Here is a 24,090-nt window from a genome sequence, read left to right as displayed (position 1 = left end):
GGAAGAGGCGGGGGCCAGAGAGAGTGAGGGAGAGGGAGCGAGAGAGAGGGGGGCTCAGTGGGTTCGGGCCGCTCTCGGTGCCGCCGCTGCCGCCATTAGCCTAGTGGGAGCTGTGAGGTGAGTGCCTCTGCGACGCGCTTCCAACAGGCGCGGGATGGGTGGACGGAAGTAGCAGGGCGGGTCTCCCGGCTCCCTGGAGGTCGTGGGCTCGGCCTGGCCAGCGGGGGCGCGCCTGGTCTCCGTCCCCCCTCCCCCCCCTTTTCCCCAAAAGGCCTCTCTAAGAGCGGGGAAGGGCGAGGCAGTGGGTGTGCCGGCGAGCCAGGAGCGGACCGCGCGGGGCTTTTGTGCCTGGCTTTTTGTGGCCGAGCAGCGCAGACAGCTTTCCTCTTGCTCATACGCCGGTGCAAGCCTCGCTCTCTGTCGCTTTTGGTGCTCACGTCTGAAGATGTTACGCCCCTCGGGTTTCCCGCGTGCATTCGAGCGCCGGGCCCCACCACGTGCGCGGGTTGTGGCGGAAGCGCCCTTCCGCAGGCATACGAGCGCCTAAGTTTCTGGTGTTTTAAAATGGACAATTTCGCAACAAGGATAGAGTTGTGTTAAGTCTGTTGCAGCCGAATGAAACTGGAGTCTTTTGGCTCCTTACGGACGAATCCATTTTTGTTTCAGTATAAACTTTTCTGAGTCAGAGTTTACTTCATCAGGCTTACATTGCAAGTGCCTCCGGATTCTCTTTTTAGTATTGGCCGGGGTGGGGGAACGCTTGCTCTCCCCCCCCCCCCCCCCCCCCCCCCGTTCGTTAACCCTCCCGAATATCCGGAGCACTGCCTCAGGTTCAGGACTGTTTGCAATGCTCCCCTCTGAGTTGTGGAGTCTTGTGAGCAAAAATTCTACTTTGTGAACTACTGGCATCAAAGTTGTGAGCGAGCGATTTGGCTACCGCATAAATTAGTTTGCTCTGGAGCCATTTTTCCTGAGCTGAAACAAAAAGGCGTGAGCCGGAAGCTAAAAAACTGAGCTAGCTCACACTAATTCAGCTTAGAGGAAACACTTGCTGGGAGCTGCCTAGGGAGCTGCCTGTTTGTGTGAGTTTGACGGGCCTTTCTTCTGTGTTTCTGTAAGTTATGCACCATTCACGTGGGGTTCTAAAAGTGCAACAAGCATTTTTTAAAATAAAAAGATAGGACTGTTGCTGCAGGTTAGATCAAAGAACTCGGGGCCTGTGACTTCTTCTAAATGGCTGTGTTGGCCTAGGTTCTGGCACACACAGCTTTAAATCCCCTCCCTGCCATGGAAGCTTGCTGGGTGGCCTTGGGCCAGTCATACAGACTCGGCTTAACCTATTTCACATGGTTGTTGAAAGAGTAATATTGGAGGAGAGGAGAATGCAATAACTTATCGCGATAAGGCACTTTGGGTTCCCATTGGGTCTGGGCATAAATAAAGAAATTGGAAACAACAATCTGTTAAAGACTTGATGTGGGTTTTTAAAATTCTACTTCAGGTATGATTGTCGAACATGCTGTTAAGGATGAGTAGTTCATTAGAAAGCCTTGATGAAGTCCTTCAAGGCAGATAAGGGACCTCTTTAAACCTTGAGTGATGCTAAACAACAGTCTGTTGTAAATCAATGTGAGGAAGTCTTCTGGCCTAAGTATTTGGGCTAGGATCTTTCCTGTTAACAAATTAATCACTGTAAAAACACACAAGGGTAAGGTGGTGAAACTTGCACATGATACAAAAGTATGCACACAAATGAAATCCTAAGTAAATCCCCAGTAAAAAGGTAAAGGTTCCCTTGCTCGAAAGCCAGTCAAATCCTACTCTAGGGTTGCGGTGCTCATCTCCGTTTCCAAGCCGAAGAGCCAGCGCTGTCCGAAGACGTTTCCGTGGTCATGTGGCTGGCATGACTAAACACCAAGGCGCACGGACGCTGTTACCTTCCCACCGAAGTGGTACCTATTTATTATCTACTTGCAATTTCTTGCTTTCAAACTGCTAGATTGGCAGGAACGGGAACTAGAGATGGGAGCTCACTCCATCATGCGGCACCCGGGTCTCGAACTGCTGAACTACTGACCTTCCACAGCCTGCAGTTCAGCGTCTTAACCACTTGAGCCACCGCAGTAAATCCCCAGTAAATCTAAGTAAATAAATTACTAAACCACTGGAGATATGCTTGCAAAACTGAATGTTCATAAGTGCATTATGCCATAAATTGAATTTGGTGGTATTGGGATTTCTATCACTCTCCTAGGTGTCAGCATGTTTAAATGCTGAGGATTTTTCCTGCAGGGAGGCAGGATGATGGTATATGAAAATCTGTATAGTAGCATTCAAAGTAGCAGCCTGAATAAACCCCACGTGTCATCAGACCATGGCAGCTAAGCAGGGTCCCACATGGTTAGTACCTGGATGGGAGTCCAAGGCTGTTATGCAGAGGACAGGAATGGCAAATCACCTTTGCTCATCTCATCACCCTAGGGTTGCTTTGAGTGCCAGAGTCCCACAGCAATCAGTCTCAACAACGTTTCTTCAGAAGGATCAAGTTTATTGAAGATAGGAAAGGCAGCTCATCCGTGCATACATTCTTTGTTAGAGCTAACTCTCCTGGCGGGAGAGAAGATATACTACATTCAAAGTGAGACCCCCCCTGATGGAGCTGAGCCAATCAGAGGTGCAAGCCTTGCGTGCCGAAAATAATGGGGTGGTTCCCAGGCAAGGCAAAGCGCACGAAGTACCAAGGTCAGGCTAACAGATAAGACACAGTAGAAGAAGTGAAGGCTAAAATTCCAGAACATGAAGGCGCTCACCCAGCTGCCTCCCCCCCATACAATGACAGCACACTATTATTATTATGAATTACCATAGATTTGATTGGTAGATGGTGTTCTGCAGGTTTTTGGGAATTGCAGATGTATCTTCACGGGATTCTTGCTGTTCCAAGCAACACTGTCTTCTGGACCTGAGATGGTGTTATTTGCTCAATGCCCAGTCTCTCCAGGTGTTTCTTGGGACTTCTGGTCACTGCTCCATGGGCTCTGATGATGATTTAAAGCACAGAAGATGTTGATGGTCTCTCAGGCTGTTGAGGTATATACTAATAAGTTAAAAGATCAGCATTATTTTCTGGGATAACAAATAGGAAAGTAAGGGAACCAACTGTATTCGTACAGACTCACCAAGTGCTCACTTCATGTGTGTAATCTCTTTCAGGGAAGTAACTAGAAGAACTAAAGAAAGGTACCGCAAAGGGAAGTACAAGTCAGACTAGAAGGGAGTGAATGAATGCTGTACAAGAGGACACCATTGGGTGTTTACATTAGAAGAGTGGTGTGTAATAGCTCTGTGTCCAAAACTTATAGTCTAGAAACAAATGTCAGCTCCTCAAGAAACCTCCTTATCCATTTAAGCTGTTGTGCCGCGATCCATCTAGGAGAGGAGAGACTGAGGAAGGCTAACATTTTCAGAAGGCTAACAATTTGAGTTTTGGTCCTTGTGTTCTGGAACCAGAAATTCCCTTCTTTGCGGGGGGTGGGTGGGGAGTGTCTTAGCATTAGTATGTCTCTTTTGCTAGGTGGGTGGAGACCTTTCCCAAACTGGGGTTTTAGTAAGACCGACATTGTCACAAACAGCAGCAACAACAAAATCAGAACTAGATTTTTTCCCTCCCCAGACTGAAACATGTGACTATCCTCAGTTCTGGCTGCTTCACATTGTTTGTTTATTTAATTTATACCCTCCCCACCAAAGCAGGCTCAGGGTGGGGTATAATGTTATTTTCCATAGCTGTACCACTGCTGGCACAGCTCTGTACACCCTTAACCAGAAACAAAGCCCCCCAAAAGTGAATACTGATGAAGTTGTTCCCTTTGCTCATACTGTTGCCTCTGCTATTTCAAAAACCTCTGTGATTTTTTTAAAAAATTAGTATTTTGGAAGCTATGAGACTCCAGTGAACCATGAGCATTGTAAAATTCTTATTTTATTGCTTTTGTTAGTGTAAGTGAAATTGACCCAAGGAGGCATTCCACTGTCCCCCCGTGAAAATTTTTATGTGTAGTATAAGGTATAGCCCTGGGAGGAACTGCTAGCAGAAAATGCAGAGGGAAAAGGTAGTCATGGCAGACTCCATAGAGTTGTGAAGAATGATCCTAAAATGCTTGTGGCTTTGTTCAGTGGGACAGGGGAGACTGTGTAAATGTCATATCCTTGACTCAATTTGAACAGTCATTGAAGCAGGAGCATTAGGGATAGAACCAAGAGTCCGTGCAGTATGCCATTGGCATTTCATATAATACTAAAACTTGAACTAACATTGCCAGCATTTGCCTTCCCTGGGACATATATTTGGTACAAAAGAGTTGCTTTCCATGGTACAGAGTCTTCTTTGTGACTTCTAACACATATAGAAAACTGGATTTCCCTCAGACTTAACACTTGTCCTTGAAATTAACGTTTTGTGCTGTTACATCTGCACTACTGTAGCAACTTAATGGTTCGGTATTGGTATTAAAGCCAGTGGTGGTTTGCCTACCATTAGAAATAGTGCGAGAGGAGACGTGAGAGTTTCTGCCAGAGTGAACTGTTGCTTTCCCCAGAAAGGTGGTTTGTAAACAGCCACTCTTCCCTGGCAAGTAAAAATCTCCTCCAGGTGATCAGGCATGGAAACGTTAGGAAATTTACTGCTATAATGGTTAAGAGCAGCAGACCCTGATCTGGAGAACCAGGTTGGATTCCCAACTTCTCCACACTGAGCCTGCCAGCTGACTTTGGGCCATTCACAGTTTTCTCAGAGCTCTCTCAGCCCCACCTACCTCATAAGGTACATGTTGTGGGGAGAGGAAGGGAAGGTGAGATTGTAAGCTGCTTTGAGTAGGGTTGCGAGCTCTGGGTTGGAAAATAACCTGGAGACTTTGGGGGTGGATCCAGGAGAGGGTGGTGTTTGGGGAGGGGAGGGGCCTCAGCATGGTACAAGGCCATAGAGTCCACCTTTCAAAGCAGCCATTTTCTCCAGAGGAGCTGATCTCTGCCTGCTGGGGATCAGTGGTAAAAGCGGGAGAGCTCCAGGCCCCACCTGGAGGCTGGCAACCCTAGCTTTGAGATTCCTTAGAGAAGAGGAAAATGGGGTGTATTCTACTTGGGAGGAAGTTGCATGACAGATGTACAGTGTAGTCTAACGGCTAAGCGTCAGGTTAGCGTCTGGGAGACCCAGGTTTGAATCCCCACATCGCCATGGAAGTTCGCTGGGTTACCTTGGGCCAGTTGCTCTATCTCAGTTGAACCTACCTCACAGGATGGTTGATAAGATAAAAATGGAGGAGGAGAGAATGGGACTTCAAGCTGCTTTGGGTTCCCGTTGGGGAGAAAGGCGGGATCGAAATTTTTAAGATCAATGCATAAAAACATAAGTATGTGAGGGCAGCCATGCTACAGCTAGTACTGTTCTGTGGGGTTTGTTGGCAAGGTGCTGGTCAAATTCCAGAGTGTCGTGCATTTTTGTAACATACTGAAGACGTATTTCAGCCCAGCCTTGAGACTGGGAGCAGCCATGACGATCTTAAGCTGAAGTGGACCTTGCATTAGGGAAAGGTAGCACGCTTCCAAGCCTTCTCCATTTAGACATCGAGGGTTCCCTGAACAATGGTGTACATTGTATACATTCCCAGCTGACGTTTTGGTTCAAGGCAAGCATTAAGCTTGAGTGCCTGCCTAATGCCCATGTGGCACCGAACATGGCTGCCTGTGCGGTTTACATTAGAAGGAGCGTGCTAAGAAGAGGAGAAACAGAATGCTGAAAAGAGAGAGCGGCTTACCTGCTCTGCAAGGGCATGAAATCAGATGACAAGTGCCGTCCTAAAGGGAGTAAAACAAAAACTCATAAATAATTGGAATGACACTTATCATTGTGGAAACAATATAGCTTTGTGTGCCAGTGAAACTGTGAATACTCTGATTTTCCAAATAAGCTAAGAACATAGAAATGCTGCCATCTTTGAGATTTGTGTATTGGGGTTCACTTTTTATGGAACCTGGTATGCCTTTTAGTAAGAATTAGTGTTGCCTTTTAGTAAGAATCTCTTGCTCAGTGAGGTTTACTCCCAGGGAAGTGTTTTTAGGATTACGCTACCAAGGACATCTGCATTGGGCAGCCGTGTTCTGGGGAAGATACTGAAGCAAAGGAGCTGTTATCTTAATCTGCAGGCTAATCAAATTGCTGCTTACAAGTAACAAAGAGGCAGCAATAGTGTTTGAGGTGTGGGGTTTTTTTTTACTATGAAGGTTTTATGTAGAACTTATATTTCTGTCTACTTTGGGCAAGTAGCATTAGGTTAGTGACAAAACATCTGGAATAAAAAGAGAGCAAATAAGCCACTCCTGTAACATGTTACAGAAAATGAGCTAATGAGCTTTTCAGATTTGTCAGGGAAAGAGAGTTCAACAGATGTGGAGCATCAGAGAACACCTGGGTGTGCACTTAGGGCAGTTGCTTTTTTGTTCTTTGGGTACCAATCCCGAATCCTGTTCTCCTTCAGTGGGGGGAAGTCATCCAGGAACTGGTTAGGTCACGCCTTTGCTCGGTAGTTGATAGCCTATGTTTCTGGAAACGGGATGAAATAGTTTTCTGACGTCCTTCTGTGCAGCGCAGGAAAGAATAGGCATCCGTTCAAAACCCATAGACCCTTTTAGCCTTCTGAATGGACTATGTTTCCATGGTCGCATTAATCCCAGATTAAAATGACCGTGCAAGTCAAGCTGTGTATACTCACTCTCGGAAAAGGTTATGGCAGATTAGCTGTTTGCCCAGAGCTTTCTTTCAGCAGTCTCAGTTCTCTGCATTGTTCTTGCTATAGTTGAGAAATGTTTATTGCCACTAGAACTAACTCGATGCTTTCTGCATGCGCTTCTGAGATAGTTGACACCCCCCCACACACACATTTATCTTGCTGCTCATTGCATGTATGGCTGTGTGATGCTTTAATAGGGCATGCTTGATAGTGTCCATCTGTGCTAGTTAGGCATGCCTTTCTAAAATGCTTTCTGGGGGGGGGGGTGATATAATTTTAATTTCATGTATTTATATAGTTCTCTTAGTGTGCCCACTGCTTTGCAAAATGCCGACTGTACTAACAGGGTCCCTGCTACAAGAACCTTACAATGCAAAAATCAAGGGAGGCAACAGAAAGGCTGGGGGAGCTGGAGGCAAGAGAAAATGGTGCATTCAGTAAAGAAGCATTTATTTCGTTTCAGTTAGGAGACAAGGACGGAGATGTGACCTATTTGGAAATTTTGAAGTAATGGGCGGGGGACTTCTTTTCCAATCCCTGTAACATCTTTGGAAATAAGTGGTGTCTGCAGTACACACAGGAATCATCGTGCTGTAGATTGTCCTACATAAGAATGGTCATACTTTACATTTTGGGGGAATAACTTGTTTTTGAATAGTATTTCACTCAGTCCCCAAAATTCTTATTCAGGGCTCCCCAAAATTTCATTTTTTCCCCCAATAATAAAAAAGCTCCTGAGTGTGTGTGGGGGGGGAATGTGTGTGTATTTCGGTTCTTTGCATCTTTAGAGGAGTACTAAAAGTGTTCCAGATGCTTCATAGAAAGGTGGGATTTGGAGAGGTATTTGAAGGAAGAGAGGGAGTATATTGTCCTGGCAGAGGGTACTAGTTTCTTGAGGGAGCAGGTGTCAAGAGTCCCACAGGAATCTGTTTCAACAACGTTCCTTCAGAAGGATCAGGTTTATTGAGTACAGTAAAGGTAGGTCATCTGTCCAGACATTCAGTGTTAGATCTAACTACAAGGGTGGGAGAGGGGAAGTTATACCGGATTCAAAGTGGGGTCCCCTGATGGAATAAGGCCAATCAGAGGATGAGCTGCAACGCACCTAAACTAACGGGTTCGGATTCCCAGGGTTCAGATTCCCAGCGAAGCAACAGGAACGAGGTACCAGGGTCAGAAGCCCAGTTAAGAGATAAGGCACAGTGAAATAAATGAAAAGTTAACATTCCAACACATTAAGATGTTCACCCAGCAGCCTCCTGCCTTCCCCCCCTTTACAATGGCAGTGTAGCTGACAGCAGATAGTCTTCAGTTTTAATCTTCAGATCTCCTAGAGCAATGCAGCATTTTTAATGCTCCGCTTACTCTTTAATATGAGTTTCCATTTTCTGGGTCCTGCACAAAAATGGTTGCTTCATCCTCACTCTTTGCTAAAGTTTTGTCTGGAAGCTTGCATTGTAGGGAAGTTGCTGCTCCTAGTCTTGTTCTTGATGAGTTGTTTCTCAGTTTCCTTCTCTTACAACTGAAGCAATAACCACGTGCATGAAGCTGCCTTATGCTGAATACGACCATCGGTCCATCACCATCAGCGTTGTCTCCTTAGACTGGGAGTGGTTCTTTAGGATCTCAGGCAAAGGTCTTCTATATCAACTACTACCTGGTCCTTTCAACTGGAGATGCTGGGGATCGAACCTGGGACCTTCTGCATGTAAAGCAGAGGCTCTTTCACTGAGCCACAGCCCCTCCCCTGCTGAGTCACAGCTGCCCTCTGAGATCACTGGGATTTCCCTCGACTTGTGCGTTTAGATATACACTATTGTACAAAGCCACAGTAACTGCCAATGCTGCTTCTGCCAGTGTGAAGTTATCTCCCATCTCACCTATTTGTACACTAAAAATCAACCTTGGAAAAGCGAACCACGCACTCTTTTGAATCCGTTGATGGATTCTGATTTTAATTAGGTCTTGCAAATACAGGAAACTGGCGCTGACCTCCTGCTCCCCTATATCTCCCCCCGCTTTACTGTTTCTAGGGCAGCACACTGTGTTGCTCAGCACAGCTGCTCTCGTGCGTAGAGGGTGACAGTAAAAAATGGAAACCAGAACATCATTATGGCAGTTGCTTGTGTGTTCTTGCTTTCTTGGCCTAAAAGCTGTAGGTCTTCACTGGCAAAAGATAAGAATGCTGTGAGCACTGTGTGGTATCTTCATGACTTGGGCCAGGATTGGTAGTCTGTCCCAGCTTCAGGGCTGGCATCTATCCTTTGCACTACAAGCACCACAGATTATATTCCACTAGCAAGAGTGTTTAGTTAGGCAGTCAGGGGAGCGACGCAACAACCCTGCCACATCCGTTCAATTGAAGGCATTCAGTGTTCATATCAGATGAGTGAAATTGTACAACTGCTTTGCTATAACTGAATAAGTGTGAGGGTCGTCTGCATTGCATCCAGAGTGACTCAGCCCTAGATTCTCAGTTTGACTTCCGGAAGCTGGAGAGTGGCTTAAAATACTCATAAGGAGACCTGCCGTGGAGCAAAAGCATCATCCTCTTAGTGCTGTTGGATATTACGTTCTTCAGTGCCAGGGCATAAGGAGTACCTAAATACCAGTGTCTGCAAACAAGCTGCAGTCGGGTGGCTTCAGTGCAGCAATGCAAACTGGAGAAAGTTCTCTGCCGCTCCGGATGCTCAAATCCCCTGGAGGGGGAAAGGGTTACAGCTAACCGAAAACCTGAACAGCTCCATTGTGTTGTCACGGGATCCCATTGTCTAATCCGTCCACTTTCATTGCTCTTTCTTTTATTTCAGTTGCTGGCTCCAGCTGAGGATTCAGAATGGGAGACAAGCCCATTTGGGAGCAGATCGGTTCTAGCTTTGTACAGCATTACTACCAGTTATTCGATACAGACAGGACTCAGTTAGGAGCAATATATGTAAGTAGTTCCTGGGATGGGATTCCTTTGGCTCTTTTGAATGGTTGCTCACTGAGGGTTTTTTGTTTTGCTTTTTTTTTTACAAATGCATCTGTTTCATTGGGAAAGAATGAAAGTAAACAGGTCAGTAAGCACCCCAACAATGTTTTGTTTTGGAAGGAGTCCAGAATGATCTCTGTCCCATTGATCAACCTGCTACCTGCAACAGTGGAAGTACAAGCATGACTGGGTGTGCCCCCTAACATGTGCAGGGCTTCTGCATAAGCTTTTCTTGTCCAGACACAGCACTGGCCAAAGGGATGGCTGAGCTCCTGTTTTCTACATGAGTCTTTGTGGAACTGGTTATGGTTAGGCTCTGCTGCCTAGGGGAACGTGACAGAATGGACTTCTGTCCTCTTGTGGCCCGTGGATTGTGAAACAAGGGAGTGAAGTCTCTGCAGTACTTCAGCTAAAGTGAAGAGCTAACGTCGAAGATTTTAAATTTTACCAAATGTTGCTTCTCCCCCCCCCCCCTTTGGAAGGGCTTTCTCTTACCTGTTTGAGACTGGGCAAGTAGCATTGCTTTACCTGTCAGCAAGCACGGGGAGGGTCAGAATGCCCTTCTGTCTGTTGAACATCTTTAGTTAAAAGCAGCACTTGAGCGTCTTCCGAATCAAGAAGCTTGAGGGAACAGAGTGTGCCCAGAAACTGCCTGTGTGCATTAGAAGGCAGAAGGGTTTGCAGTCCTTACATGTGGTGATTGCAGTACAGTGAATGTAGTGGGTAGGAGACAAAGGCATAGGTTTTTAGAACTCACGCCTCTGGCTTCTGCAGATTTTCCCCTAGAGAAGTGGTTTAGCTGTTTGGCCTTAAGGCATGGTTCTGCACCTGTGGTTGTGGCTCAGAACTGCACCATGAGGCTTTGGGCCCCCAAGTTCCATGGGGTGGAAGAAGAAGAGGAGGGGGGCAGAGCTGCCCCCATTGTCTTCTCCTGCCCCCCTTTCCCCTGCGGGTACCACTCATTTCCCAAGGGCTCAGATGGTGCCATCTGTGGCACAGGAGGCATGAACTGCAGCCATTGTCTCCTGACCCACAGTGCCATGGGTCAGTCTAAGTCAAGCCCCTGCCTTGTCATCTGCCATTACTGTCCTCTGCATAACAGCCTTGGACTTCCTTGGTGGACTCCCATGCAGGCACTAACCAGTCTGCAGAAACTCAGCTAGCTCCCTCCCAGCTGCCACGGGCATGGGAAAGGACTGACATAATCTGTGTCTGTTACCTCGAGAACCCACGCTAGTCTTAGCTGAGATCCAGCTTCAGTTGTGGATCCTGAAAAGGTGGAGTAAGTTTTGCAAGGGAGTCCCACTTCAAGAAGTTTAGAACCAATGGCCTAAAGCATTAATGTTTTGCCCCTAGGAGGTGTTACCAACTGAGCTGTGTAGCTGTGGGTTGAATAAAGGGAATTGTCTTTGCAGAGCTCTGAGCAACCCAAAATGCAGAGAGTTAGGGAGCAGTGCAGGAAATTCTGACTTAACCTGACAGCAATTTCCTGGAGCGAATTTTAAAAAGACACATAAGAACATACGAGAAGGCAATGTTGGATCAGGCCAGTGGCTCATCCAGTCCAACACTCTGTCACACAGTGGCTAAAAATACCAGGTGCTATCAGGAGGTCCAGCAGTGGGGCTAGGACACTAGAAGCCCTCCCACTGTTACCCCCACCCCCAGGCACCAAGAATACAGTGCATCACTTGCTCCAGACCGAGAGTTTCTATCTATACCTTGTGGCTAATAGTCACTGATGGACCTCTGCTCCATATGTTTATCCAATTCCCTCTTGAAGCCGTCCATGCTTGTAGCCGCCGCCACCTCCTGTGGCAGAGAATTCCATATGTTAATTACTCTTTGGGTGAAGAAATACTTCCTTTTATCCGTTCTAACCCGACCCCTCAGCAATTTCATTGAGTGCCCACGAGTTCTTGTATTGTGAGAAAGGGGGGAAAGTACCTCTTTCTCTACCTGTTCTGTCCCATGCATAACCTTGTAAACCTCTATCATGTCTCCCCTCAGTTGTCGTTTCTCCAAGCTAAAGAGCCCCAAGCGCTTTAACCTTTCTTCATAGGGAAGGTGTTCCAACCCTTTTATCATTCTAGTCGCCCTTTTCTGCACTTTTTCCAATGCTATAATATCCTTTCTGAGGTGTGGTGATCAGCATTGCACACAGTATTCCATAATATTTGAGAACACTCTGTTTTCAAAATAATTTGATTGCTCTCAAAATGTGTGGGAAATCACTACGCTCATTGGGCGACACACATGAGGACAGAAGACTTCCTGATACTACTTGCGGCATTCCGCTCACAGCAGAGTATCTGATGCTTCATCACTGAATTCTTTTAAGTACCAGCTGGTGTGGAGATTGTAAATAAAAATAAAAATCTGGAAAAGCAAGGCTAAGAGAAAGATTGCAGCTGCTTAGAACAACTGGCATGCTTTTTTCCTGTTGGTGTTGAATGACAATTGGCATCTGTGTTGTAAAAATTTGTGAGAAAGGAGCTGCTCAACAGCTGCTTTTAAAAGGGGGGGGACCTTTGTGGTGAATGCTTTAGGGAAACCAGTGGAGTGGCTGTAATCAGGTTGGTGGTTGACTGATCATCTGGTAAATCAATTAATTCTTTATTTTGGTATCTTCATCCCCAGTAAGTTTAACCCTGAAATTTGCTGTATAATGTAGCTCGTCTTTAATGTCGGCAAGGTATATACCATGTTTTACAAGGCAGCCAGCAATATCTGTTCTCGCAGATACCATTTTCTCCACCATCTTTGTTGCTCGGTTGAGAAATGGCACAGGGGGTGGGGGTGGGGCAACACCCTTAAGAGAGCTAGATTTAGCCCAAGAGCTGCCTTTTGCTGCATAAGTGCTCAGGTTCGAGAAAACCCCCGGGAGGAAATATTCCGTGACATCATTTTATTGCTTTGGCTGAGGCAGAGTGTGAGGCAGGCAGCCTGCGATGAAGGGAGAGGGAAGTGTGACCCTTGCAGGACTCCGGCTGCGTAGTTGTCTTGGGTAGGAGGAATTCCATTCACGAGCCATTTAACACTTTTCTATGCCCTCCCAACGGAGCTGTGGTGGCTCAAGTGGTTAAGACGCTGAACTGCAGGCTGTGGAAGGTCGGTAGTTCAGCAGTTTGAGACCCGAGTGTGCCGCATGACGGAGTGAGCTCCCGTCTCTGGTCCCAGCTCCTGCCAACCTAGCAGTTCGAAAGCAAGAAATTGCAAGTAGATAAATAGGTACCACTTCAGTGGGAAGGTAACAGCCTTCCATGCGCCTTGGTGTTTAGTCATGCCGGCCACATGACCACGGAAACATCTTCGGACAGTGCTGGCTCTTCGGCTTTGCAACGGAGATGAGCACCGCAACCCTAGAGTCGGATCCGACTGGCTTTCGAGCAAGGGAACCTTTACCTTTATGCCCTCCCAACATGGTTTGCGCTTGCTTCTCAGCTGATTTGCCAGTACGTGGAGGACTGTAGCCTGATCATTTGCCATTTTGTGTAAAGGTCCCCTTCCTTTCCCAAGCAGACCGTGACCACATATCTCTTTCTTTATTACAGATAGACGCCTCATGCCTTACGTGGGAAGGACAGCAATTTCAGGGCAAAGCAGCTATTGTTGAAAAACTCTCAGTAAGTCTCTCCAATATTAATAGCTTCATACACTCTGTTTCTGTTCGCCCCCGAAACGACATGATTCCACGCAAGATAGTTTCTAGTTTTACTTTTGGTATTTCTGGGAAGGTGATTGGGGCAAATCCATTACAAGGCACGCTGCATTGGCGGGGCTTCTAATCTGCGTAGCTGAAATGACGTCCAGTGATCCGAAGCGTATTTACTAAGAGGAAAGTCCTATTTAAATCAACGGGACTTACACCCTGTTTGCATCCATATTTTGGCTGAGAAGGGTAGTGTACCAGCATGGTGTCTTGCAATGCTGAATTCAGTTTGGGGGGAAACCATGAATCACTATCAGAATGCTTTACACAAGCTGGTTTAAAGTGGTTGAGTGGATACATTTTGGGGATGGTGGAAAGTGTGGTCTATTCGCAGCTGGTTTATGGTGACCCCATGAGGTTTTCAATGCAAGTGACAAACAGAGGTGATTTGCCACTGCCTGACTCTGTGAAGCAGCCCTGGACTTCATTGATTGTCTCCCACCCAAGTACTAACCAGGGCTGACACTGCTTAGCTTCCAGGATCTGACAAGATTGGGTTAGCCTGGTCAATCTGGGTCAGGGCAGATGGACTGGAGGGACTTAAATTTCCAGGGTTCATCACAACATGCTTTCCAAAGTCTGCTGCTGCTGTCTCTTGAGACACAAGCTTGGCTGTTCTTTAATAGCTAAATATTTAAGCCACAATCGAGCAGTGTTACAGCTCCTAAGGCCATTTGATTCCAGTGGCTCTAAGAGTGGTACATGGTGAAACTCAGCACACAGTTCATCAGTGAAGCATCTGGTATAAATACACTTAGTCACTTAATGTCTTGTCTGCACCATAGCGATTCATGACGTGCATTACTGGGCTGTTAAACAGTATAAGGCATCCCAGTGTTTGACCTGTGTTTACATTCCCGTAGTTGACTATCACTACTTCTTGCCTAGAGCGGGTAAACATTTTTGTTGCTGCTGTTTTTAGAAAGTGGAAAACCCCTCCCCAGCAATAACCAGATCAAGGTAGAAAAAGTGAACTTGCAGTTTTTCCAAAGAGGTGTGTGTCACACTTGACCACTAACTTCCTTGCTGTAAATAAATGCTGAGGAATTTTGCTTCCCAATTACTCAGTCTCTCTCTCCCCTCTTCCTCCATGACAGAGCCTTCCTTTTCAGAAAATACAGCACAGCATCACAGCACAAGACCATCAGCCCACACCCGACAGCTGTATACTCAGTATGGTAGTTGGACAGCTTAAGGTAAATGTTTCCTCAACCTCTGAATCCTGTGAGTTGCTGTTTGGAGCACCACTTGTATGTTGGGGCAGGTTGTTTCGGCACTCTGAGGGACGTCTGCTATTGGGTCGTGCGGGTTGACGGGTGAGGGAAGAGCCAATGCCTGGTTGAGAGGAAGATTCGCTTTTCCTGATCAGAGAGGTTCTTGCCCCAGTCGGCTTTTGCAAGGGGCCGCCTTTGAAAAAGAGGCATTTGGAAGGATTGCTCAGAGGTTATAGTACGTCTTGAGAGAATGAATGGAAAGATTCTCATGCCTCAGCGGGGTGAACCGAGGGCGTCGTTGAGGCTTCGATCTACAGCTGTGGCCCTCCTTGCCAAGGAGGAGCTGAACGGGAACCTCTGTGCAAGGCCAGGCTCAGAGTGACTTGCTATTTTGTCATTTCCTGTCGGCAGTTTCTGCCATGATCAGGCAGGGCTGCGAGGCTCTTCTCAGAAGTCTTGGCCCCCTGCTTTGGCAGCTGAAGGCAAACTGTCTGTCAGCGCTCCAGTCGGAACAAAGGCTGCAGGTACTTTGGGGAAAAGGCATGTCATTTCTACCGCATACTGTCATGGCACTTGGTTGTAGATGTGGCCATTTTCACCTTCTGGACCCCCTCACATGATGCAGCTTCACGAGGTTAGTGCTAGGAATGCAGCATTGCTGCAAGAGTTGCGAAGACTGCTCTTTTCCCCGGCAAGGAGCAGAAGGGGCATGGGAAATGAATTGAAGAAGCTTCTCCGGTGTCCCTTTCCACATTTAGAGCTGCCACAGCATTTGCGTCCACTGAGTGGGTTGCTTGGGGAAGCAAGTGCCAGCTACTGAAGAGGATTGTGGGTTCCCAGGCCAGCAGGGACAGAGGGAACTAGTAGGACCGTAAAGCAGGGCCAGCCTGACCACTAGACAAACCTGGGCAGTTGCTTAAGGTGCGAGATCTTGAGTCTTCATCTGGCCGTGGACCGAAGGGTGGCCTGGGTGGCACCCAAATGCTCCCTCTAAGCTGTGGAGTCTTGTGAGCAAAATTCTACTTTGTGAGCTACTGGCGTTAAAGTTGTGGCCGAGCGATTTGGCTACTGCATAAATTAGTTTGCCCTGAAGCCATCCTTCCTGAGCTAAGATAAAAAATGTGTGAGCCAGAGGCTAAAAAACTGTGAGCTAGCTCACCCTGACTCAGAGGGAACACAGGTGGCACCCCCTCCCCAGTGTCCTCAGATGCTAGGTCTGGGTTCAGGCACAGCCTAGGGAGGGCCTGACTTGGTGCTGCCGCCGCCTCTCATCCTTCTGATGGTCTCAGCTGTGTCTAGTAGTGCCATTCAAATGTGGTACGTAAAAGAAGGAGGGAATAGAATGCACATCAGATATGCATACCTCTGCAAGTGGTCGTAGGCAAGACTGAGAAACATGGGATGAGAGACTCTGCTGCTTCAAGCTTCTCTGGAGTCAAGAGCTTCCCGTCCCTTCTGCACGTTGCCCTGTCTCAGCGGCTGCTGGTGCAATACCACTGGTGGTTTTGTTCAGAATGTATCTGTTGCAGTGCCAGGTGGGTCTTGTTTGGCAGATCAAGACATCTAAGCTGCCTTCACGGATAAACATCCGTCTTTCCTTTGTAAGCATTATGCTAACTTCTTAGAACTTCATTTTTCATATTCAAGCAAGTGACAGGGAAAAATACTTACAGCTCAGTGGTGGCAATTCCTGTTTGGTGTAGTGGTTAAGTGTGTGGACTCTAATCTGGGAGAGCCGGGTTTGATTCCCCACTCCTCCACATGCACCTGCTGGTGTGACCTTGGGTCAGTCTGTCATAATTTCTTTCAGAGCTGTTCTCTCCAGTGCAGTTCTAAAAAGAGCTCTCTCAGCTCCACATACCTCACAGGGTGTCTGTTGTGGGGGAGGGGAAGGGAAAGGAGATCGTAAGCTACTCTGAGGCTCCTTCAGGTAGTAAAGAGCGGGGTATAAATCCAGTCTCTTCTTTTTGCACACAGACTGTCCCCAGATTTAATCAGTGTTATGTATATTTAAAAGGATCACAGCTCAAAGGTTTGGCAGAGTCCTTATCTGAGCCTTTGGAGAGGTGCTTCCCCCAGAGTAGACAATACTGAGCTAGATGGACTTAAGATCTGACTCAGTGTAAGGTGGACATTCAAAACTTCAGAGACACACCAATCAAAATTTGAGGGTGGCCTGGTCACAGGCGGCTTATCTGTAAACTGTTGGAAGGCTTATTATCATGAATGCCAAAATAGCATGAGATCCACCCATTATAAAAATTACAGTAAAACGATGAATGCAGTCAAAAAAGGTCTTGCAGCTTGGCAATAAAAGATAGGAGCAGTAATGAACAAAATGCTGTAGAATTACATTTTATCTTATCCCTGCTTTCTCCCTATAGTGCTTCTCTAAGATTAGGCTCCTAAGAGGTGTCTCTGCATGTTGCCAGGGGAGCATCCAGGCTTTGCATATGCACAGTGCAGCCTTCTCATAACAGAATCCAGCAAGAGCAGTGGCGTTCTGCAACTTCAGATCGTATCTGTCTAGTAATGGTTTCTCTCCTGTTCTGCTCAGGCAGATGATGACCAAATTTTAGGCTTCCATCAGACCTTTTTGTTGAAAAACTTACAATGTGCCTGGGTGTGCACCAATGAAGTCTTCAGGCTAGCACTCCACAATGTTTAGCCTCCAGCTTCCTCCTACCTCTGATCTTCGCAGTCCTCAATGAGTAAGAAGCACTCCGCTTGCTGCTGCTTACCGCGGTTGGTCCTTCAGTCTGAACAGCATGGCCGTGGCTTGTGTGTTACTGAAGAAGGATTGCGGCTTCTGAACCAAGCAGATGCCCCCTTCTCCTTGGAAGCAGCGGCTATGGATTTAATTCAGCAGAGCTGCATATCTATTTGTCTCTTCATGCTGGAGCATTCCGTTGCTTGCTTAACTTATCCTAGACTTAGCAGTTGCTTAGAAATCTGAGAAGTTCTGTGCACAGTGAGCACTTGTGTCTTTTGTGTTTGAAACTGTCTGATCTTAAGCCTGTTTTCCGTGGGTGTGTCTGCAATTGTTCTTGTAGTTCAGGGAGACGTACCTGAGCCAGGGGCAGGTTAGATACAAACCATGGGTTGCATGTGCATGGTGTTGTGCAGAGGAGCTCAAGCGGAAAGACACCTCCCTGCTCCAAGAGGCTTACCTTTTTGAGTTTCAGTACTGCTAGGGAGGCAACAGAAGGATGTGGCAGGCAAACAAGGTGTGAATGTAGGCAAATGCATTTACGCCAACCTGGGCCTTGGTGTCAGGTGGCTTTGAGAACGAGGAGACTAAGCCAGTGAGTTTGCATAAAAAGACCTCTTGGAATATGCAGCATGAAGCAGTGGCTACCTGCACCTTGATGTGGTTGCTAATAATCTGGGAGAGGAACTGAAGTTGTGCGGTTGTATGAAATCCTTGCTTGTGTGTAAGGGCTTTGCTTTTTAGGAACCACTTTTGTATTGCTTCTTCTGCAGGTCAGTGCTTCTTGCAGCACTCTGATTCGTTCCATCCTCTGAACAGAGAGGGCTCCCATACAATATCCGTGCATTTATGTGCCAGCTTGGTGTGGTGGTTAGAGTCTCTGACTAGGATCTGGGAGCCCCAGATTCAACTCCACACTCTGCCATGGATGACCTTGGGCCAGTCACATCCTCTCCACATGATCTACCTCACAGGATTTTTGTTAAGGATTAAGTGGAGGGGGAAGAGAGGAGAACAGTGTAAGCTACTTTGGGTCCCCACTGGGGAGAAAAGGTGGGATGGATATAAGTGACATAAATGAATACGTGTGTAAGGGGTGTGGAAATGCATGCAACAGGTTTGTATTTTTGAAGTGATGTCTGGTTTTATATTTGCCTTGAGAGATGCAGGCTCATTAGAACCAGTGCAGAGACTCTGTCCAGTTCAAGGTATAATTATATTTGACTGCAAAGGTATTCCAGAAGCCTTCTGAAGATCTGACTGCAGCTTGCTTCCTGTCCTTTTCATAGACACAAAGTCTCTGAACACCAGGCCTGCCGCATTCGTTTATCAACTAAGGCTTTATGTTTGCACGAGAAAAAACTGTGGAAGTTGAACTGTAGGGTACTACATGCATTTCCGTCTCCTCTGCAATAAAGATGGTGGTAATTCAGAGGCAGCTTAAAAGTCGTGGTGGTTTTTTTTTGCCTCGGTGGGTCTTAAATAAAAAGTGTCATCTTCCAGACTTGCTGTAGCAGATTTTGTTAGAATCTAGTTGGGAAAGATGTTGGTCCTGTTCTTGATGGCCTGCCTTATCCCAGAGAAAGATGTTGGCAGTTCTGGTAGAGAGATGCCATTCCCCCCCCACCCCCCAATTTCAAATACTTGGATATACAGCAGTTCTCCATGCCTCTTGTGTGTTCTGTGCCTTGTGCTCCTAGTGTGTGAGCAGATTTGTTTCAACAGGGCCACAGATGTGACTTGTGGGAACAGATGATTCTCATCCTTTAATTCATCAGTGTTCGAAGAAGCCTTCCAGCTTCTGCAAGTGACAGCTAAACTTAATTCTGTTTGGCACTAACTACTCCTGGCCAAGCCCAATACTGCTTCTTCTGATGGCTCTTAAAATGCTGCCCTGGATCTCCAAACATTGTAATTCGTAGTCTTCCATAAACAGAGCTATTCACTGCTGTGAATGCATTGAATACTGATAGGGATCGTGGATCACCACCTAGTTCACAGTGCAGATCCACTCTGTGGATCATGGAAAGCCACATTTACCATCTCCATCAACAGAAAGAGCTGTGTTAACTACTGTATGTCCTGTGCATCACCCCAAATGCATGGGAATATATGATGTAAGCCTTTTAATTATTGGAGTACCTCTGAGCATCTGCAGACATCTTTCCCCACTACTGGGGAGTGTTTTTAATTGGCTAGTATTCAACACTGGTATGCCCCATCCTAGCCTCAGACACCAAACCCCCACATCTGCACAACCTTCTTGTAATCATCATAGATAAGTTGTGTTTTAAAAATAAGACAGCGGTATCTTGGGCGCATAGTAATGATGAAATTATTCCAGTTTCTAAAGAAACTGCCCACTCTTCTGGAACATGGGGCAAGTGCCATGTGGAACAGAGCTCAGAAGAGCTGCACATGGCTGTGTGTATCACTGTTGTGGTGCTACCGAGTCTTCCCTGTAGTTCTGCATCAGGATTGTAAGTGGCATGCCAGAACCTCAGCTGTTGTTGATGAAGGGTGAAGAATGCATGGCAATGTTAGAAGGCATTTCCTTCCTAGAATTTATCTATTGCGGCAGAGAGGTTCTAAAACTTCTTTCTTTCTCTTCACAGGCCGATGAAGATCCTATTATGGGATTCCACCAGATATTTCTATTAAAGAACTTCAATGATGCTTGGGTTTGCACCAATGACATGTTCAGGCTAGCGTTGCACAACTTTGGTTGAGACGGCATCCCCGAGGCACCTGTCATTATTCTTTTCTCCTCCTTACAGATATTAATCACACTTAACGGAACATTCCAAATATCATACACAAACCCGCAACACCACAGCGAGTGGACGAGCGAGCGAGATCTCTGCCAGCGTGCCCTCCTGAAGAGTTTTATGTTGTGTCACTAGAAGAGTTCCTTGTGCATGATGTTTGGAAGTTTAGACTTAGCTGCATTTGACAAGGGAAATGTGTGTCTTACCAGCATGCCTCGGGAAGCATCCATAATGCAAAAAAAGGGTTTTGTTTCTGTACTGACAAGTTTCTCTAAATAACCCAAAGAAACAAAAAAAGGAGAGAAAAGAACATCAGCCTGAATGCAGCTCAGATACTGGGGTGGTTTTTTTTTTTTGTTCAGATGTTTCAGTGCTACATTATACAATAAAACCATGACATTTTCCTAACAGTTTAAATTGTTGGATGTTCAGTCTCTAATTAGAGAGTTTCCTACGCTGTCTGAATACCTGGCTTGGGAACAAGTGGCTGGACAAACCTTTTCCAGCTCTTAAAGCCGTCACAGGTGTGTGGTGCTACTTTTTGCCATTGTTTAAAGGCTTTAAATCTGTATTAATTGTTAAAGAATGTGCTCCATATATCCGGGGGGGGGGGGGAGGACTTCATTCCTTCCCCTGAAACCATCATAACTGAGACGCATGTTTTGTGCAAATTAGACAATGACACTGAACCGCAAAGCATTTTCTTCAGACTTAGATGGAAGACGGTGCATACAAATGACAGAGTTGGGAGCATGTCCTACTTGACTGACCTGTTTCTCAGCACTAAGCTCTTCAGGTGTGGTGCGTTCATGCCCATTTATTTCACATTGGTGTTCAAGTGTTGGGTCCGTATAAAACCTGGCATCTTGAATTGTTTACTGAGTTTTGCCCGTCCAGGGCTTTTGTTCGGAAATAAGCTCTAACAAGTCTGGGATAGTGGTGTGACTACATCACTGTATTCTTTCCCATGGCTTGGTCCAAATAGCATCTGCTTAGCATTTGTGCTGCAGCAGCCACATGCCACTGGCAGATGCACTTCAGTAGGATAAATAGTGCCATACTTACAAAATGTTTAGAAAGCCGTTCAGACGAGTGCACTTTCCCTTGTAGGACTGATTCTCTGGGAACAGTGTAGGCAGCAGCGGGTTGGGTGGGTAGTGAAGAGGCAGGTTTTTGAAATGGAAAGCAAGATCCAGCACTTAACGTGAGCTGAGCAGTCTCCACAGCTTCACGGTGGCCAGAGTATATATTCCAAACTTAAATGGAGCTGTTTTCAAGCTGCGCTGGGCACTTGAGTGGCTGCTCTGCATTTAGTTCCAAGTGTCTCTAAGCAGCAGTAAGAAATAGGAGTGCAGCTTTTAACTGAGGAAGGGCATCCAGTAGGCTGGGTCTGCTAATCAAATCAGGCTCTGCCTACTGCCCAGAGGTGGCAGCGGTCCATGCCAGGTCGGTGTCTGTAAGCAAAGAACAACCCAAAGAGCTGGTTCCTAACATTTGTTTCTAAAGCCCCTGAAACTGCCTGGTGGGTTCTTTACACAGATCCTTTGTCTCCCATCTGTAAGAGGTTCAGAGGATTACCACTCTTTTGGAATTCTGGTGGTTTTCAGACCTTTGACAAATGGAGCTGTGTGTCCATTGGTGTCGCTGCTTCATGGCAAGCGCTTTAATGACAGCCATTTATGTAAACTTACTTGGGCCACGGAGTTTAGGCGAGCATCCGTATCTTCGTGCATTTATATAGCTTTACTTTGAGAAGTCCCAGCGGTCTCAATAGAACATCCCAAGTTTGCTTTGGATTGCTACCTTGGAAACAGGGTGATGGGGAAAGACAGCTTTCCCCTTCCCAAGGTGATGGGGAAAGTTTTTCATGCACCTGATATATCACAGGTGATCATCTTTCATCCAGCACATCTGAAGAAAGTGGTGGTCCTTCCATCCTACCGAGTTTTGAGTTGGATGTTGCATCGGCCTTAATGGGAACAGTATTAATAGCCATAGGAAATCAAAATGCCTTACTAAGAAAAACTCCTCAACAGGGAACATAATTGCTGACTAAGCTGCAGACAGCCGCTTTTGCTTCTGTGTCTGTTAAGGGAGAAGTGATCATTTCCACTATAGATTGAATTGCACATCAACATGTGCCTCCCAGTGCTAAATCTGCTGATATTAAGGTTTTTTTAATCTACCCCCCACCCCACCCCGGTAATAAGACTAGAAATGGAAGAAGTTCATGTAGCCAAGCTGAGACAAAGAACTTGAACAGCCCAAGTGGGAGGTTAGAGAATTCATCCAGCTTGCAACCTCTAATGGATAAATTTCTTTTTGCCTACTAAGGTATGTTTAAAGGTAAACAAAGTCCCTTGAGGCATTAGAAGCTTCTACGTGATGAGAGGATGTCTGATCTGGGATTGTTTGAAGATGTGCTCATATAAACGAAGGCTGGTAAACAGCTTGTTAAATAAATGGTGCGAATTCTTCTCTTGACATAGGAGGGCTAAATGTAACCAAGCTTAAAGGAATCTTTAAAGCAAATGTGCACACCTTGTGTCTCACCCGATGCAGCTGAACCAGCTTTGCTTGAAAGCTTTTCAGGTGTTTAGGGAACTTCCCGTTCTTGCAATCCTGGACAAGAAGCAAATTTGGAATGTTTATGAAGCTCCAAGTGGCCTGCTGGGGGTTAATAGGGTGTCATGGTGCATAGTCTGGCAGTAGGGTTTAGGATCTTTTCCTTGCTGGCTATTAAAGAAATGCATAGATAACTTTATGTACTGTGAAACTTGGCTTATCACTTCACAGCCTTTCTGCTGCATTCAGATTACAAGAGATTTATGTAATGCTTTATGGCATACCACTGTAGTTGGGAAGAAAAGCAAACATTTCTGGGTAATGTTTTAGTACTTCAGTTGTAGAACAGTACTGGTTTTGCCAAAATGCTGAAGTTACACGGAACAGAAAGCCTACCTGTTCAGTATCTACTGCATAATCTTGACCTCTTAAGATTGTATCTGGTAAATGTATAAATAAAGATTGTTAACCATATTATCAGAGGGAGGTGTGACTCAGTGGTAGAGCATCTGCTTGGCATGCAGAAGGCCCCAGGTTCAGTCCCCGGCATCTCCAGTTAAAAGGATCAGGTCATAAGTGATGTGATAGACCTCTGCCAGAGACCCTGGAGAGCTGCTGCCAGTCTGAGTAGACAATACTGACCTTGATGGACCATTGGTCTGATCCATATAAGACTACTTCATATTGTTGCTTTAAACCCAACCCGGGAAATTTAGGGGAAATGGTGGGCATTGATGTGTTTTAGGGAAGCAGCAGATGAGAAAATAGACTATGGCCTGGGCCATACGGCCAGGAAAATGCAGAGGGGAAGCGTGGCTGTTTGCCCCGGGGCAAAATACCGCTCTGCTGCGGGATCAGATGTCCCGGCGAGGTGCCATGGTTAGGGTGGAGGTGCCGATCACAGAGTATCCGCACCTCCACCGAGACCATCCGGCCGATGGGAAGGGGACGGAACGAGCCACTGCCTCTGGGAGGGCCGTGCACAGCCCACTCCAGGCAGGGTCCGTGGGCCGCTCACAATGGGGGGGAGGGGGGAGTAACCCGCCAGATCCCCCCTCCCCCAGCAGCCCGCCCGCCCTCCCTCCCCGGGACACACGGCCCGCTCTCCGTCTGGCCGCTGCTGCTCACCCCCATCGCAGCCTCCCGTGGCCTTCCCGCTACTCCAACGACGCCGCACGTCTTTGTACGCATGCGCTGTTGGGCGCCTTCTGGAGGCATTGGGGGGGGGATAACCCGGCGGGCGCCCGATGCCACGGGAGTCCGGCAGGGATGCGATCAGGTGCCCGCTCTTGCCGCGTGGTTCCCGGAAACTAGTACCTCCGAGGTACTAGTTTTTTACTGCGCGTCTTCAGAGGGTAGTTA

General features: G+C 46.7%; 1 protein-coding gene across 1 annotated transcript; it reads left to right on the top strand.

Annotated features, from left to right (window-relative positions):
• NUTF2 (nuclear transport factor 2) lies at positions 1-20,879 on the top strand. The gene is made up of 5 exons (XM_015413956.1): positions 1-117; positions 9,596-9,720; positions 13,314-13,385; positions 14,569-14,667; positions 20,011-20,879. The coding sequence occupies exons 2-5, from the start codon at positions 9,622-9,624 to the stop codon at positions 20,122-20,124; spliced, it is 384 nt and encodes a 127-aa protein (XP_015269442.1). The 5' UTR covers positions 1-117; positions 9,596-9,621; the 3' UTR covers positions 20,125-20,879.
• The last annotated feature ends 3,211 nt before the right edge of the window (positions 20,880-24,090 follow it).

The sequence above is a fragment of the Gekko japonicus genome, unplaced genomic scaffold (genome assembly GCF_001447785.1).
Source record: "Gekko japonicus isolate JY-2015 unplaced genomic scaffold, Gekko_japonicus_V1.1 scaffold1921, whole genome shotgun sequence".
In the NCBI taxonomy this organism is placed as follows: Eukaryota; Metazoa; Chordata; class Lepidosauria; order Squamata; family Gekkonidae; genus Gekko; species Gekko japonicus.
Note: the sequence above shows the minus strand (reverse complement) of the source record. Positions and strands in the feature narration are given on the sequence as shown.